General features: G+C 56.3%; 3 protein-coding genes across 4 annotated transcripts in view; all 3 read left to right on the top strand.

Annotated features, from left to right (window-relative positions):
- The first annotated feature begins 23 nt into the window (after positions 1–23).
- On the top strand, positions 24–12,496 carry Anapc2 (anaphase promoting complex subunit 2). 2 transcript variants are annotated; one of them, XM_010608809.2, is made up of 13 exons: positions 24–175; positions 479–1,101; positions 2,990–3,122; positions 4,178–4,352; positions 4,787–4,906; positions 5,344–5,461; positions 6,108–6,289; positions 6,932–7,073; positions 7,299–7,374; positions 7,447–7,650; positions 11,475–11,604; positions 11,811–12,046; positions 12,128–12,496. In XM_010608809.2, the coding sequence occupies exons 1-13, from the start codon at positions 83–85 to the stop codon at positions 12,338–12,340; spliced, it is 2,445 nt and encodes an 814-aa protein (XP_010607111.1). In that variant the 5' UTR covers positions 24–82; the 3' UTR covers positions 12,341–12,496. The 2 variants fall into 2 exon arrangements, with proteins under 2 accessions (XP_010607111.1, XP_010607110.1); XM_010608808.2 differs by having other exon boundaries at positions 25–214.
- A 1,455-nt stretch (positions 12,497–13,951) lies between these two features.
- On the top strand, positions 13,952–15,176 carry Tmem210 (transmembrane protein 210). The gene is given in 8 exon segments (XM_010608949.3): positions 13,952–13,960; positions 14,189–14,197; positions 14,304–14,406; positions 14,552–14,557; positions 14,560–14,608; positions 14,610–14,681; positions 14,878–14,907; positions 15,014–15,176. Coding segments are annotated over 8 exon segments (426 nt in total). The 3' UTR covers positions 15,162–15,176.
- A 774-nt stretch (positions 15,177–15,950) lies between these two features.
- The window catches only part of Lrrc26 (leucine rich repeat containing 26), a 1,104-nt gene continuing 896 nt past the window's right edge, over positions 15,951–16,158 (top strand). Inside the window, exon 1 of the mRNA XM_033759009.1 lies at positions 15,951–16,156. Within this exon, the coding sequence (XP_033614900.1) occupies positions 15,963–16,156 (194 nt within the window). The 5' untranslated portion in view covers positions 15,951–15,962. The remainder of the gene's footprint in view (positions 16,157–16,158) is intronic.

Genomic DNA, 16,158 nt, shown 5'->3' with positions numbered 1-16,158 from the left:
GTGCGTCATTCTTATGCACCGCCTAAGCTTTGCGTCATCCCTCCGCGCCGCGCCGGGCGGATTTGGAAGTTAGTGGACGCGGATGGAGATTGAGGAAGCCGCCGATGTGGCGACGCCGATGTCTGGGGACGGCAGCGCCGGGCCTGGACAGGAACTGTTCGTGGCCTGGAATACCGTGAGCACCGGGCTGGTGCCGCCGGCTCTGCTGGGGCTGGTGAGGCTCTGGAAAAGAGCGGCGGGCCCGTGTGGAATTCCCGGGACCCTGCGCGCTTCGGGGCGTCCTATTTGGGTTCCACCCGACTTGGCTCGCCGACCGCAGCAGTCCTTCCTCCTTCGGTTGTCCCTCCTCGTTCAGCTTCCCTGGCAGGCCTCTCTAGCTTCGGGTGCGGGTGGGGCTTGGGGTTTTTGCATCCTCCCTTCGGCCGCGTCCCTCCCCCGCCTCTCCCCATCTCTTTCCACACCGTTTTCTATATTGCAGGCATCTTCGCGGACTAGCGGTGCGGTTCCGCCAAAGGAGGAGGAGCTCCGTGCGGCTGTGGAGGTTTTGAGGGGCCACGGTCTGCACTCCGTCCTGGAGGAGTGGTTCGTGGAGGTGCTGCAGAGCGACCTGCAGGCCAACATCTCCCCAGAGTTCTGGAATGCCATCTCCCAGCGCGAAAACACTGCTGACGAACCCCAGGGCCTTCTGCTGCTCCTTGACGCTTTTGGCTTGCTGGAGAGCCGCCTGGATCCCTACTTGCGTAGCCTAGACCTTTTGGAGAAATGGACTCGCCTGGGCTTGCTGATGGGCACTGGTGCTCAGGGGCTGCGAGAGAAGGTTCACACCATGTTGCGGGGAGTCCTGTTCTTTTCCACCCCCCGGACCTTCCAGGAGATGGTCCAGCGCCTTTATGGGCGCTTCCTGAGAGTTTACATGCAGAGTAAAAGGAAAGGGGAAGGGGGCACAGACCCTGAACTGGAAGGAGAATTGGACAGCCGTTATGCCCGGCGCCGGTACTATCGGCTCCTGCAAAGCCCATTGTGTGCAGGATGTGGTAGTGACAAGCAGCAGTGCTGGTGTCGCCAGGCCTTGGAGCAGTTCCACCAGCTCAGCCAAGTCCTGTGAGTATTGCCTGGTGGCTGTGCCCTTGTCCCTCCTGATTTGTTGCTTGCTCCTCTAGAATCATCCTCTACAGAGAGCTGGTGAGCTGACTAGGAAAGTTGGTCTCTCTTCCACGTGTTCTGAGAGCCAGGGACATGAGAGAGGGAAGGCCCCAAGGATCCCTGTTTAGCAGGTTTACGCTCTGTCCAACACACAAGTGTGTTTCTTTTGACACACCTTCCCCAGGGTTTCAGCTTTGCCTTTGCTAACATCCCACATAGCTTACGTCTGCAGTAGTAGATTTGAGTCCAAATTTCATGGGCTTTGCAGAAATCTGCTGTTCTTTTTGTAGACTCTCTGAGAGAAAAATGATGCCCACCTTCCTGGGAGTTTCTACTTCCTAAATGAACAATGGGCTCGCTATTTCTCCTTTCCAGAATGTGTCAGAGAAATTAAACCAGTGTATGAGCATGCAGATTTCCTTCCCAGTTCTTCAGAGAGGAGATCTTGTTAGAGCCAGGTCCCATTGTAACTCTCCAGGCACTGTCACGCCCTCTGTGGCAACTTGTTTGTCATGCTGAGTAGAGTGCAGTAATATAGCTGGAAGTCTTTTATTTTTTTTTTCATTATTTGGAGAATATTAGTTTCTGTAATCAAACCCACGTAGATAAGACCTTACATATTTAATACAGTGAGTTACCCCTGTACAAATGGAAAAAAAAAAATGAACATTTCTAGACCAATATGGCTGTTAATTTCTGTACAATGCCAACTCAACACAGTAAACTGGGATAACTTTTTCCAAAGTTGACAGCACAGTTAAAATTTCCAAAAATTCAAATTATGTATATGTATGTGTGTGTGTGTGTGTATATGTATGTATACATATATATATATATATATATATATATTTTTTTTTTTTTATAAAAAGACCAATAATAGCAGTATGTTATGCATCAATAGCAGCAACAGGTTTTCCAGGTTCTTCAGTCATCTGAACAAAACTATAGACATCCAGCACACTCCATTAAAAAAACAAAAACAAAAAATAAAAGAATAATACCCAGAAAACAGCAAAGTTCTGTTACTGTTGTGGTACCTGGCACCATTTTTTTTATTAGCATCTTAATCATCATCTGGAAAGAAAACATTCTAGAGTAACATCATTAAAAACAGCTCTGATAAAGCACAGTCACTGCTACATATCATAAAGCAGGTACAAGATATTTTACATTCACAGAGGTATGATACAGTACTGTCCTACATCTGTAATACTAGAGGATACAATTAAAAAGGCATTATTTCAGACTTGATTCTATTTTTTTATAGCTGGAAGTCTTAGATGGTTGAGGGGGTGATGATGTTACTGGTGGGAGTCAGATGTTTCAACACGCATAAATGCTAATGGTTTCTGCCGGGTTTATATCAGGTGAAAATTATATGGCAACCTTTCTTTTTCCAAGTCCTATTTGCCACTGTAGACTGGGCTCTGCCTGAAAATTTAGTCATCATCCGCTGTAATTTGTGCAGCAGGGAGTGAAGTATCGATTCTGTCACTAGCCAAGACTTGAATTCTGGTAGCTACCTGCTGACGCTGGTCACATGGGGATGGCCATCCAAGCAGGAAGTGCAGCGCCTTGCCAGTGCCCTGTCCTCCCAGCAGCTTTTCCTTGCAGCCATTGGTACAGTCTTCCCTGGTCCAGGAGGGCTGCAGGGATATGAGCACTGGCTGTGTTCTTTTTTTTTTTTGTTTTTGGTACCGGGGATCGAACCTGGGCCCTTGTGCTTGCGAGGCAGGCGCTGGAACCACTGAGCTAAATCCCCGGCCATATGTTCTGCAAGCGGGGCCATCCTGGGTGAGGGGCAGGTGTATGCTGTGGGTGCTCCATGGGCAGGGCTTTTCTCTAGGCACAGGCTCAGTCTGCTGGAGCGGGTCAGTGCAGAGGCAGTGACCACCACCCTGCATCAGGTGACTCGGGAGAGGATGGAGGACCGCTGCCGGGGCGAGTATGAGCGTTCCTTCCTGCGTGAGTTCCACAAGGTAAGGATTCCCTGCTTTGAGCCATGCCCTGCTAGGGCTGCGAACAGGTGTGTAGCAAACCTGACCCCTGGCTTGAGAAGCAACCTAAGTGGGAGTCCTGGGTAGACCATGACTGAGCAGTAGGTAATTAAAGCTGCCTTGGTGCTAAGTAGAGGTCTGTCTTTCTATGCCATGACATTAGCAAGGATGAGTCTGGCATGTGTTTGACAGGTCTGTGCTGAATGCTGTGGCTGAAGGCAGTACAAAGTCCAGATTTCTTAGGGCCTTCTGGCAGGGTCAGCAAAGCCAGGCTTCCTGGTGAGGGTGATGCCCGGAACCGCTCTTCTTTGCCTTTTTTACCCGAGCGTGGGCTCATCTGACTTCCCTAGTGGACTGACCTAACACCAGCTTGCACCCTATCCTGGCGCTGGGGTGTCCCAGTGGGGCTCAGGATGCGCAAGCTGTTGGTTTTCTGTGGTTCTATTCTTGCTTCTCCCATGTCCTCTTCCCCACTACTTGCAGGCATCTGTGTCCTAAGGATATAGATAAGTCACATGGGGGGTGTTCAAAGTGAGTGTCCCCATTGCGGTGGCCTAGAGTGAGCATGAGCCCTGGGGGCATGGGTGCCCTGGGGTGGAGAAGGTGAACTGTAAGTGGTCCTGTGGTTGGTTGGTCTGTGCTACCATGTGGCCTGTCATGGATCTACACGTATTTATGAGATGACTTCATCCTATGCTGCTTCCTTTACACAGGAGTGGGGGCTTGGTTGTCACATCTAAAGTCCTGAGAGTGGGTCTGCCCACTACCTGCCAGACACTGCAGGCAGGCTATGTGCAGTTGTGTCACACGGGGGTTCCTGTTTCCAGAGACAGGAGCGGACACTGATGTATATGAGAGGACGTGAAGGTTGATGGGATCAGGGACACCTGTTGGGTACAAGTTTCAGTGTTCTTACGTTCTCCTGTTGCAAGCCCCTTCTGGGTTCCCCTCAACTTTGGGCAAAGGGTGGGTAGTGGCTGGTTTGGGCAGGGCTTATTTAGCATCCCCATACCTCACCTACCAGTGCTCTCCCACAGTGGATCGAGAGGGTGGTTGGCTGGCTGGGGAAGGTGTTCCTGCAGGATGGCCCCGCTCGGGCTGCATCCCCTGAGGCTGGAAATACATTGCGCCGATGGCGCTGCCACGTGCAAAGGTTCTTTTACCGCATCTATGCCAGCCTGCGCATCGAGGAGCTCTTCAGCATCATCCGAGGTCAGTCCCTCCTTCCTCACCCCTGCAGGGCCCCTCTGCCAGTCTGGGATCTTTTCAGTAGCTTGGCTGCGTCCTCCTCCTTGTCCACACCAGGGCTCCCTGAGGAGCTTGACCTCCACTGAGGCCCGGGGTATGGTTTGGGGTGTGCAGGATGCTGGAAAGTGCTATAGGGTGAATTCTGCCCCCTTGGCCTTGGTTCCTTTCCAGAAATGGCCCTTTTGTCTCTGCCCTGGGAAGTTGTCATGGCCAGACGTTTCAGCATGCATAAATGTCAAAGGTGGTGTCCAGTTTGTGGCAGGTGGCTCTTGTCCTGAGCCTCTGCATGGCCATGTGAACTCTTGTGCACCACCACATATATTCTTCACTGGTCCCACACTGGTGTGTGTGCACACTTGCACACTGCCTTTCCCTAAGAGCTGATCCTTTTCTTGCAGACTTCCCAGACTCCCGGCCAGCCATTGAGGACCTCAAGTACTGCCTGGAGAGGACCGATCAGAGACAGCAGCTACTCACATCCCTCAAGGCTGCCCTGGAGACACGGCTCCTCCACCCAGGTGCCTTGTGGCCACAGCCAACTGACCGACCATTCACCCTTGGGGCTAGGATGCAGCTCCCAGTCCTGAATTTGTAGGCTTAGGGAAGGAGTGAGTTAAGTAGGAATGCTTTGAGCTTTTGGGGGAACTGGAGGACCTTCAGCTTCATCCATCTTTAGAGAAAGTCAGGACTGGGCTTGGTGAGGGGTTGTATATGGTCTTTCCAGAGTCAACTGACAGGAGGAGGAATGTTCTGGAGAAAGCACTCAGAAATAGGTGGAAAGAGGATGGGTGCCTGAGAAATGGCTCTCTGCGGTCACCCTGGCCTCCAGAAATGAAGTCATGACTGGGCCCCTAGATATCTGATCAGTGGAGCCAGCCCCCCACTCAGATGCTGGCACCTGGGAGGCTGCTGTCCAGGATGCTGTGTGACCTCAGGCCTCTCCTCTTGGCTGTAGGCGTCAACACATGTGACATCATCACTCTCTACATCTCTGCCATCAAGGCACTGCGGGTGCTGGACCCTTCCATGGTCATCCTGGAGGTGGCTTGTGAGCCTATCCGCCGGTACCTGAGGTGAGGCTGTGTTGCCCACATGCTCCTGGCACTCTCTGTTCTTGTCCCACTGAGCTCTTGGTGGGCCTCATTGAAGCGGAAGGATGCTTGGGAAACCAGTGGCACAGATTTTTCCTAGCTGGGCTGAGTAGGCACCTTTCCCTTTGTGCGGGGAACCTGTCCTTGTCCCCACATCAACTGCCCTGTGTGAACAGTGACTTGGGAGCCCTCCTTAATCATCACCCCCTAGCACAGAGAGGTCCTGACCAGGGAAGAAGGCTCGACCCTGTGCTACCTTGGCCTTCCCATAGCAAGGAACAGGGAAAGGCATGGGTGGTGGGTGAGGGGAATGGGGTTTGAACAAGTGTCTTGGCACAGCTACCCAGAAGCCCTGGGCTCAGGGCTGTAGGTGCCATGTACCCTTGGACCTGAGCCACAGCAGCTGGTAGGCTCTGGCACCTGCTCTAGACTCAGGCTTGCTGCCTTCCAGCCCTGACCAACCTGGCTGTGGGGCTTCTCAGTGTCTCAGCCTCTGCTGCTCCTCCCAGAACCAGCTGAGTCTTTTATCCTTCCAGAGTCAGATAAGTCTGTGCTGACCACACTAGGGTGGGTGGAGGAAGGTGCTGCAAGAGCCACATGGCATAGGACAGCAGCATTTACCCTGCAGGACACGGGAGGACACGGTACGGCAGATTGTGGCTGGGCTGACTGGGGACTCAGATGGGACTGGGGACTTAGCAGTTGAGTTGTCCAAGACTGACCCAGCCAGCCTGGAGACGGGCCAAGACAGTGAAGACGACTCTGGCGAGCCGGAGGACTGGGTCCCTGACCCTGTGGATGCTGATCCAGGTCAGCTCCCCACTCCAGCCTCTCTTCATCCCCTGCTGGGCTCTGGTTCTATGCATGTATCTGTGGGTGTTTGGCCACATTAGGAGCACCCGGGATCTTGGGAATGAGGTGTCAGAGGTCAGGGCCCTGTTCACACTGGTCATCTCACTGTGTGACACTGTGCCATCTGGTTGTCCCAGCCCAGGAGATACCCTGCTGGCTTTGCCCCTGGCAGTGGTAGTTGGTGGAAGAGGGGTTCGTGATCCAGTCAGGGATGGTCCAGGTGGCAGCCTTTGCAGGCCTCATCTTGTGCCTGATCTCACCCCGGGGGTCCCTGAAGGCAGGTGGGTCCCTGCCTTGTTTTTACCCTGGCACAGACTATGTCTGCTCACTGGAAGGAAGACCCAGAGACATTTGGTCTGTTCTCTGAGCTTGCATGGCAGTCCAGGGAGATCCCTGTGAGACAGGAGGGTCCTGGGGATCCCAGCAGCTCTCCAGGACCCAACCCTAGGTCTCCCAAGAGGTACTGGGCTGCTCCCAGCTGCAAAGGGTGTCAAGAAGCTAGCTCCGTAGGTATGCTGGACATCATTGTCCAGCCTGGCAGGTCTCTGTGTCACCGCCTTTGCCATGGTGCCAGTAGTGTGCCTGCCCCTGCTGCCCCAGGGAAGTCAAGCTCTAAGCGGCGCTCCTCGGACATCATCAGCCTTCTGGTCAGCATCTATGGAAGCAAGGACCTCTTCATCAACGAGTATCGCTCCCTGCTGGCTGACCGCCTCCTGCACCAGTTCAGCTTCAGCCCGGAGCGGTGAGGCCTGTGAGGTGCTAGCTGGTCTCCAGGGGGCACTGGAACCTGCTGCTCCAGCCTCTGCCAGGATGAAGGGATGACGGTGCCCAGCTGGCCCAGGGATGGCCTACCCATGGGGGGTGCCAGTTGGGGTGAGGGCAGCACCCCACTGCCCTCCCAGAAATGTACGTTCCTATCGCTTCTCAGCCTTTTGGCTAAGATCAAGTCCTGAAATGCACCTTCCAGGGAGATTCGCAACGTGGAGCTACTGAAGCTGCGTTTTGGCGAAGCCCCCATGCACTTCTGTGAGGTCATGCTAAAGGTAAGGACTGGGGCTGCCCCCCTCGGCTGGTCCACCCAGCCTGAGGCCTAGGTGAGACCATCTCTGCCCTAGGATATGGCAGATTCCCGCCGTATCAACGCCAACATCCGTGAGGAGGACGAGAAGCGGCCTGTGGAGGAGCAGCCACCATTTGGGGTCTATGCCGTCATCTTGTCCAGCGAGTTCTGGCCGCCATTCAAGGAGGAGAAACTAGAGGTCCCTGAGGACATCAGGGTGGCCCTGGAGGTCTACTGCAAGAAGTACGAGAAGCTGAAGGTATGGCCAGTGGCGCTCAACATTGTGTTGGTCACATGTTCCCCCCAGCATCTGGCTCAGTTCCCTCTTGGCCCTGGGCCCAGCCTGCCTGCCCTCCATCTTCTTCCTGGATGTCTGTGGGTCTGTGTGCTGCCTGGCTGCCCACACTCCTCAAGAGGTCCATGTGTGTGGCTCAATGGTCTTCTTACTTTGTAGGGACCCCATAAACCGAGCAAGTCCTCCAAGCGTCTTGCCTCTGTTGCTGACCCTCTGGCCTTCACCTGATGGGCTGTGTGCTGCCCACTGCTCCCCCCTGTTGGGAGCCATGTCTGCTATGGGCATCCCCTTCAAGAATGCTTGGCCTGCACAACCTGTCTCTGTCCCTGAAAGCTGCTTCCTCAGGTCCTAAGAACTAGGGCTGGGGCTTCTTGAAGGCTCCGGGTTCAGGGGCAGCACAGAGGCGGGGAACAGACCCATTTTTGGAGGCCACTGGGTGAGTGGCAACAATGTGCCCAGGGTGACAGTCCAAGCCCATGTGGCACGTGTCTCCTGGCGGCAGCACGGTTGAGCCTAGTCCATGTGTCTGCATGGGCAACGGGTTTGGGGCCAGATTGTGAGGTCCTCTTTCCCTCCCACACTCATAGTCCTGTGAGGAGTGAAGGGGTGGGAAGTTCACTGGGGCTTGGGGTCAGGTGGACTTTGGATCCCAAGCCACAGGGACCAGCCTAGCAGGTACTCAGGCCTGATGGGAGCTGGACATCCTGGCATAGTTGACAGAGGATGTAGGAGGAGATTCCAATCCTGGGAGTGTGTGGGACCTGGAGGAGGTGGGTGGTGGCAGCTGGGGCTGTGGGAGTGCTTGGCAGCTTCTCTGATGTGAAGCAGCACCGGGCCTGTCTTCTGCACATGCAGAGCCTTGCTCGGCCTGTGGTCTGAGCAGCCTGGCCAACCTGGGGGGACTGAGGCAGGCTGTGCTGCTGGTACGGGTGCTGGTGCTGATGGCCAGAGTCCAGCTGCTCGCCCATACCTGGGCTCAGGTTCTGGAAGAGCCCAGTGTCCTGCAGCCAGGCCTGCAGGTGCCCGGTGGCAGCCCTGATGCCTCCTGCTCCAGCCCTCAGTGTGGTGTCGTGTTTCTGTGGTGGGTGCCACACTTTCTGGTTAAGGATATTTGGGTGGGTCCTACCACATGCTCAATGCGCTCCCCTTCCCTTTCTGGGTGCCAGAAGGGAGAGAGGTGAGAGGCATCCATGACCACCACAAACCAGGGACCCAGTGGGAACGTCAATGTACTGTGGTAGATTTCCCCCACCATGAGGTGTCTCAGGCCACACTTCCTCCAAGGCTCTTGGGGATGATCTTTCCAGCCTCTTTCAATGTCCAGTGCCCCAGGGTCCCGAAAGATGCATTTCTTCTGTGTCAAGGACACTGATCATCCTGGATTAAGGGCCTTCCCCTGCCCTATTCCAGTACAGCCCCGTGTTTGATGATTCCCTTCCCAGGTCAAAGACGCTGACAGGTACTGGAGTTATGACTTAAGCAGGTGTGTCTGGCGGACACAACTCTGATAGTCTCCTCTGTGGTCCTGCAAATTCATGGCCTCCCACATGTAAAGTACATTCAGCCCAGCCAAGGATGTAGCTCAGTGGTGCTACGCCTGCCCGGAAAGTGCCAAGTCTGATACCAAAAGAAAGAAAAAAAATATAATAATCAAAAGTCAGCCCTTTCAGCATCTCCTGAGTCCCAGAACTGTCTCAGGCTGGTATGGATGAGACCTGTCCTGCAGGCCAAGCCGCCCGTGGCAGATTTTCACTCCCCAAATGCAAGTTGGGACAGCCTAGGATTGACACTCATCTCCAAAGGCGGAAACAAAGGGTTGTGTATGCCAAGCAAGCCTGAATCTGGCAAGGGGCTCACAAAGTCCTGAGGCCTGCAGTCCTGCTCTTTGGCATCATGTGGGCATCTGTGACTGTCCTTCAACGTTTAATTTCCCTTGAGTTTAACTTTTTTTTTTTGGTACCAGGAATCAAACTTGGAACCTTGTACTTGCGAGGCAGGTGGCAGAACCACTGCAGTAAATCCCTTTGGCTTTTACCTTGAGTTTCTTTTTTTTCTCTTTTTTTTTTTTTGGTAGGAGGAATTGAACCCAGGACCTTGTGCTTGCCAGGCAGATATGGCACCACTGAGCTAAATCCCTAGCCCTCTCCTTTTTCTTTTTTCAGTCAGGGAGTTAGTGTTGCTGCTGGTAGAAAGTTTTCAAAAGCCATGCTGTCTTCTGAAGCGCTTAGTGTCCAGGCTGACAGGCTGGAGGGTCTTCCACAGACAGCTCCTGGACACCACATCTGCTCTGGTTGCTGCACAGGGGCTGGTTGGACCCACAAGTCACCCCTGTTCAGCAGACACTTGTCCAGCTGGCCTCCTTGGCTGTGTCTGCAGAGCTCCCTGCTCACCAGGTCATGGCTCCCTTTTACTGAACATGTCCTTTCTCAGTCTCTTCTCTCACACTTTCCTCTGAGCATCAAGGAAAAACCCACCGCACGTACCACACTCTGCTTGGAAGTCTCCAGGTCACGCTCATCACTTGCAAGTCCTGGCTTCCTGCCTCCAGGAAGACCCTGTTAGCAAAGTTTTCCTGTCTCTCCTCCAATCTCTAGTGCAGTCTTGGTTTCCCCCTGAGCACTCAGGAGGAGCACCTCGTGTTCTTGTTTCTCCAGCACTGTATTCTCAGTATATTATTCTCCAAGGCAGCATCAGGCCTCACCTTCCATCATCTTTGCCATCTGTTTGTCTAGTTCTCTCTCCAGGACACTCTGGGCTTTCACCATTGTGCCCTTGCTGTTTTGGTTCTGCCCATTACCTGTGTCCAAAGCTGTATCCATAGTTTCCATGTTTCCCGGAAAATAAGACCTAACCAGAAAAGAAACTTCAGCTGCAATTAACAGCCAGTTGTTGCTAGGTGTGGTGGCGCACGCCTGTAATCCCAGCACTCGGGAGGCTGAGGCAGGAGGATCACTGAGTTCAAGACCAGCCTGGGCTACATAGTGAGTGAGTGCCAGGTCAGTCTCAACTACATAGTGAGACCCTGTCTCAAAAAACAAACAAAAAAACGAAAACCAACTAACAGCCAGTTAACACAGTGATGGCCAGTTCATGCAGAAGATTACACCTAACTCTTCTCTGGCTTAGTGGGTACTCTTTAAGGGCAGAAAAGGCAAGGGCGGGCTGTTTGGGGCCGTTCTTTGTTTTCTTTCAGTACCAGGAATCAAGACTCAGGAGCAAGCACAAGGTGCCCTGAACTACATCCCCAGCCCAGGGCCAGCTCTTTTGATCCCTAGTTAGGTCTTATTTTTGGGGAAACAAGTTGTCAGAACCTGCACCAGGGTCTGTCCTGCCTCATGACTGTTGTCATAAAGCATTGCCAGCCAGATGGCTTGAAAGAACAGAAGTGAGGTCTCAGGTGCAGAGACCGAAGCCCAATGTAAAGCTGTTGGGCTGTGCTCCCTCATACGGGGAGGGCGATCCTGCCCCCAGCACTCTTTGTTTTCTCCTGGATGTGGCAGGATCACGTGACCACCTCCCATGCCCCCGTTTTAATCTTGTCCTTTTCCTTTTGGGGACACCAGTCCTCAGCATGCTCCTGTTAGCTGATCCCATCAGACCATCTCTTGCCAAGCAGGATCACCTTCGGAGGTGCCAGGGCTTCAGACATGGACATGACCTTTGGTGCAAGCTAGTTTATGGCAGTGGCCTCCATTCTGTCCCAGTGGCTGAGGAGATGGAGCCCCTTCTCAACTGATGCCAAGTCTCCCGGTCCTGGCGCTGCCCATGCTGACCCCTGTTCTCCACAGGCCATGCGGACTCTCAGCTGGAAGCACACCCTGGGCCTGGTGACCATGGATGTGGAGCTAGCTGACCGCACTCTGTCTGTGGCAGTGACACCCGTGCAGGCAGTGGTCTTGCTGTACTTCCAGGACCAGGGTGAGCCAGCAACCCCGACCACGCAATGCGAGGCCCAACTCTCTGGCCAGATGTGGACAGGGTTGGGGCAGCCTGGGCTGTGCAGGCATCAGGCCTTTCCCTCTGCCAGGGCTGGCAGGATGCTGTGGGTCTTGCTGACTTCAGAGTAGGGCTGGCAGGAGGTGGGCACATGTGGCTCCCCCAGCGTCTCCATACTGTGTCCACAGCCAGCTGGACCCTGGAAGAGCTGAGCAAGGTGGTGAAGATGCCGGTGGCACTGCTGCGGCGGCGCATGTCTGTGTGGCTGCAGCAGGGTGTGCTGCGGGAGGAGCCCCCGGGCACCTTCTCTGTCATTGAGGAGGAGCGGCCGCAGGACCGTGACAACATGGTGCTCATCGACAGTGATGAAGAGAGTGACTCAGGCATGGCCTCGCAGGCTGACCAGAAGGAGGAGGAGCTGCTGGTGAGTTGCTGCGTCTGCTGGGTGGGCAGGCGGGTGAGGGCCGGAAGGAGCAGCCCCTGATCCACAGCTATGCCCCTGCAGCTCTTCTGGACATACATCCATGCCATGCTGACCAACCTGGAGAGCCTCTCCCTGGAGCGGATCTACAGCATGCTGCGCATGTTTGTCATGACAGGCCCTGCCCTGGCCGAGATCGACCTGCAGGAGCTCCAGGGCTACCTGCAGAAGAAGGTGCGCGACCAGCAACTCATCTACTCCGCTGGTGTCTACCGCCTGCCCAAGAGCTGCAGCTGACAAGCACCCACCGGGCCCTGCCCAGGGTGACCCCAGAGGGGTGGGGGTGCCCCCTCTGCCCCACCCATGTTCCCTCCCTGCCCTCCCCTCCTCCCTCCATCCTTGCACCCCCTCTTCCCCCAGAGCTCAGATTAAAGTAGGGTCAGTTCATCCTCCTGCGTCTAGGTGCCTGTGTAGGCCCCACACACGCTGAGTCTACCTGTGGAGTGGTCATTCTGCTTTGGTCCACAGGGCCTGGACCCCCCCCCAACAGCTGGTGGGGACACCTGTGCAGCCAGCCCTACCGAGTCCTCTGTCTGTACCCTAAAGACCCAGGTCATGGTGAGCAAGGGGTGGCTGTCAGGAGACCGTGATGGGCTTGATAGCTACCTGACTAGCCTCTAGCCCTTGCTTTCCTGGCCCTTGGATCTCTCCCTCTCCGCCTCGGCTCCTGTTGGGTGCCAGGCCAGGCCAGGTGCTGCTAGGACATGGGGACTCCACTAACCTTGAGAGTAAAGGTAAAGGCCTTTCAGGTCTCGGTAAATGTGGCCTGGCAGCCAGAGGGCCTGGGTATTTGCCTACCTGTCTTGTACCACACTGTGTCAGGAAAGGCAGATGACCCTCAATCCCTCCAAACCCGGGGCTGGGGGAGCCAGCTCTGCCTTCGCCCACACCTTGGGGACGGGCTCAGTCCAGGAGGTGCCAGCACTGCCATCACCGGGGTTCCACGCTGGCCTGACACTTGAAGTGCCGTAGGCCAGTTCTGACCTCTTCCCCACCTGTCCTGGAGCTGCTGTTCCTAGGCAGGACGTGTCTGGGCTGAGGCACTGTCTTTGAAGGGGGACAAAAGCCCTTTGGAACCTCTGCTGCTGTGCCTGAGGTGCATTCCTCGCCTTGAGCCACGCCCAGCTTGAGCTGTGTCCTTGGCCCCAGGTTCCCTTTCTGTGTCCTCACATTTGCTGCTGTGGGTGCAGAACGGCCACCCCCACGACCCTGCCCAGCTGTGGCCTGTGCTGCATTTGTCAAGGTCCTGATAGAGTCTCTGCCAGGATCTCCTCTCCCCTTTCCCTGCTCCTTGCCTTAGTGCAGGAGGGGGCAGTGTCTCCCACTGACTGCAAGCCTGTGCTGATGCTGCTGTCATACTGGGTCCCCCTGAGAGCTAGCAATGACCTCAAGGCTCTGACACCCACCGTCCCCCTACAAGGTGGCCCTGTCTGGATCCTGCCACCTGTAGCCACCACCTGGCCCCTGCAGGGTGTGCCTTTGTCCTAACCAGGATGTAAACCTGCTGGACTGGACTGGCAGGGTGGGAGTGCCAGCCCCTGGCTGAGGGCACACCTTGTGTTCTGTGTTCCTTTGGAAGTGTCCTGAAGATCAGGGAAGGTCCTGGGTCACAGCATGGCTGCTGGTCTGTCCCCATAACGCCTGGAGGGGGCCTGTGTTTGTCTGCAGGGTGCTCTGGGGACCGAGGCCTCAGGGTCTGGCTGTGCCCCCTGTGAGGCTCAGGTGGCAGAAGTCTGGAGCCCCACTGGCCTGGGGGTGCATTTGCTCTCTGTGCCACCTGGGCTTGGCAGGTCCTGAGGAGGAGGCAGGGTGGGGTGACTCAGACGAGCCTGAAACAGGTGCAGGAGCATGGCCCAGGTAGGTTAACCCTGACCTTGCTAGCCTAAGGAGACTGGCTGCCCATTCGGCAGAAGAACTGATAGTTGGTATGGTGGACTTCAAGTTTAATGCTGGACCAGGACCGTGGGTGGTACCTGCAACCCCTTCAGAGCAGCTGCTCCCAGAGGGGTATTCTGGAGGCATGGGGGGGCAGATGTTGCTCAGGCAGGTGTGGCCATTGCCCCCTGACCTCTTCTGACTCTCCAGTGCCCCAGGGTGAGTGAGGCCTGAGTCGGCCTTGTGCCCGCGAAGCCCTGCCCCCGCCCACCCCAGCCCCACTGTGAGGTCAGCACCTTCCTACAAGTTCCATCCAGAGCTGTAGGTGGGGCTGGAGTTGGACGTGGTCCTACATCCCCAGCCCGACTTCTGCCTGGCTGGCAGCCTCCTGGGCTTGATAAGTTTGTCCTTGCTCATCTCTGCTGCAGGTATGGTTCCCCCCCACCTCAGACAGGGTCCCACCCTTTCCCAGGCAGGGCCACCCCCACATCCTTGGGGCCACTGGGGCAGGGCAGACCTGGGGGTCCTCCACTAAGGGTGACAGCCCCTGGTCTCACGGTCCTGTCTCCTCAGCTGGGACTGGGACTGCAGCTTTGGCCTCAGCCGCGAAGCCCTCATCTCCCTCGTTGTTGCTGGCAGGTGTCAGTGCCAGCTGCTTCTGTGCCCTGGTCACAGTGGCCATTGGTGTCTTGCGAGCCAAGGGGTGCGTGAGCTCAGGATGGGGAACGGTGAGGCAGGATGGAGGCCACACTGCTGGCCCTGGGTCCTTGGTCATGGCTGGGCTGTCACCAGTGGCTGGCAATGACATTTCCCAGGTGTGCACCAGGGAGGGTGGCAAGGGCACTGCTGGGCTCATGGAGCCAGCAATGCTAGGAGTCACACTACCTTTTTCCCTCCAGTGAGACCTGCCCCAGACACATGGATAGCAGGTGAGTCGGCACAGAGCAGGATGTGCCAACCATGCCATCACTGGGCGGGCAGCTCACCAGCATTGAGCGCACCGGCCCCCAGTGCTATCCCCAACCTGTCACATAGGCTGGTGGAGCACGACGGGGCCCAGGAGGACTGCATGGACCTGCACTTGGTTCACATGGAGTCCCGCCTCAGCCTGGAGGTCCCCGTGGAGGGTGCCCTAGAGGAGCCCTGCCCAGCCTCTCCTCCACCCTCGTCCCCTACTCTGTAGAGCAGAGTAGCGGGTACAGGAATGAAAACTATTTAGTGGTTGTGTACGCTTCCTTGCAAACCATATGCCCCTCTCGGCACGCAGACAGTGGAGTGCCCCTGCCCCAGGCAGAGACCCACACCCCTGGTGCTCACACTTGGTTGGCCGGCCCAGCTCCTCCCTGCTGTTCTGTCCAGAGAAGCCCCAGCCTTCCTGGGCCTCTGGCCCCATCGAAGCCTCACACAGGATGCTCACAGTTGCCGATACAAGAGAAGCAGGGACAGGAGCACCCAGGCTGATGTCCCCTCCACACTCACTGCACCCTGCACGGTTTCAGGGAGTGGGAGACACCTCCTCTCCCCTGCACGAGCCCCCTCCACTCCCAGGCCTGGGCCCCCTGCTCAGGCTAGTGAGGCTCTTGCCCCACTGGCCATCCACCCCGGGAGGGACCGGCACACCCCTAACGTGGGACCTTTGCCCTGCCAGAGTGGAGCTGGACTGGGTGTGCGCGGGCCACAATGGCTTGTGGGGGTGGGCATGGTCCTGGCTGCTCAAGCCTCACAATGCTCCAGGGATCTCATCCCCACAGAGGAAATGCAGACCATGGGCCTGGCACTGTGGGACAGGTGGCTGGCAGTGCTGGGCGTTGGCTGCATGCCTGGCCCCCGCCCTGGGCGCAGGACCAGCCGTGGGACAGGAAGGGCAGGTATCAGGCTGGACAGTTAGTGTTTATGCAGGCACCACAGGGACAAGTGTAGGGACGCCTGGGCTCCAAGGACAGACCGGCAGCAAGGACCCACCTTGGGTCCCAAAGCTGCCTCTATGCGGGGCCTCTCCTTTTTCTTGAGGCCTCCGCCGCAGCTGTTGCTGCTGCTGCTACTGTCGCTGAGGCCAGCCTGGGCCGCCGTGCCCACTGGAGTCACGCTGTGGGAGCCCCCAGGCATCCTCAAATGCCCTGAGGCGTGCGCGTGCTCGGCGGGGGGCCAGGCCAACTGCTCCGCCCTGGAGCTGCCCTCGG

The sequence above is a fragment of the Fukomys damarensis genome, unplaced genomic scaffold, assembly GCF_012274545.1.
Source record: "Fukomys damarensis isolate Sample0158 unplaced genomic scaffold, DMR_v1.0_HiC HiC_scaffold_36, whole genome shotgun sequence".
NCBI lineage: Eukaryota > Metazoa > Chordata > Mammalia > Rodentia > Bathyergidae > Fukomys > Fukomys damarensis.
The sequence above is the reverse complement of the archived record's forward strand: the minus strand, read 5'-3'. Positions and strand labels throughout refer to the sequence as shown.

Excerpts from the sequence above, each read along its gene's own strand:
- Anapc2 (XM_010608808.2), top strand. The coding sequence starts at position 83 with ATGGAGATTGAGGAAGCCGCCGATGTGGCGACGCCGATGTCTGGGGAC. Across the intron at positions 215-478 it reads CGCCGGCTCTGCTGGGGCTG|GCATCTTCGCGGACTAGCGG; the intron begins GTGAGGCTCTGG and ends TCTATATTGCAG. Across the intron at positions 7,651-11,474 it reads AGAAGTACGAGAAGCTGAAG|GCCATGCGGACTCTCAGCTG; the intron begins GTATGGCCAGTG and ends TGTTCTCCACAG.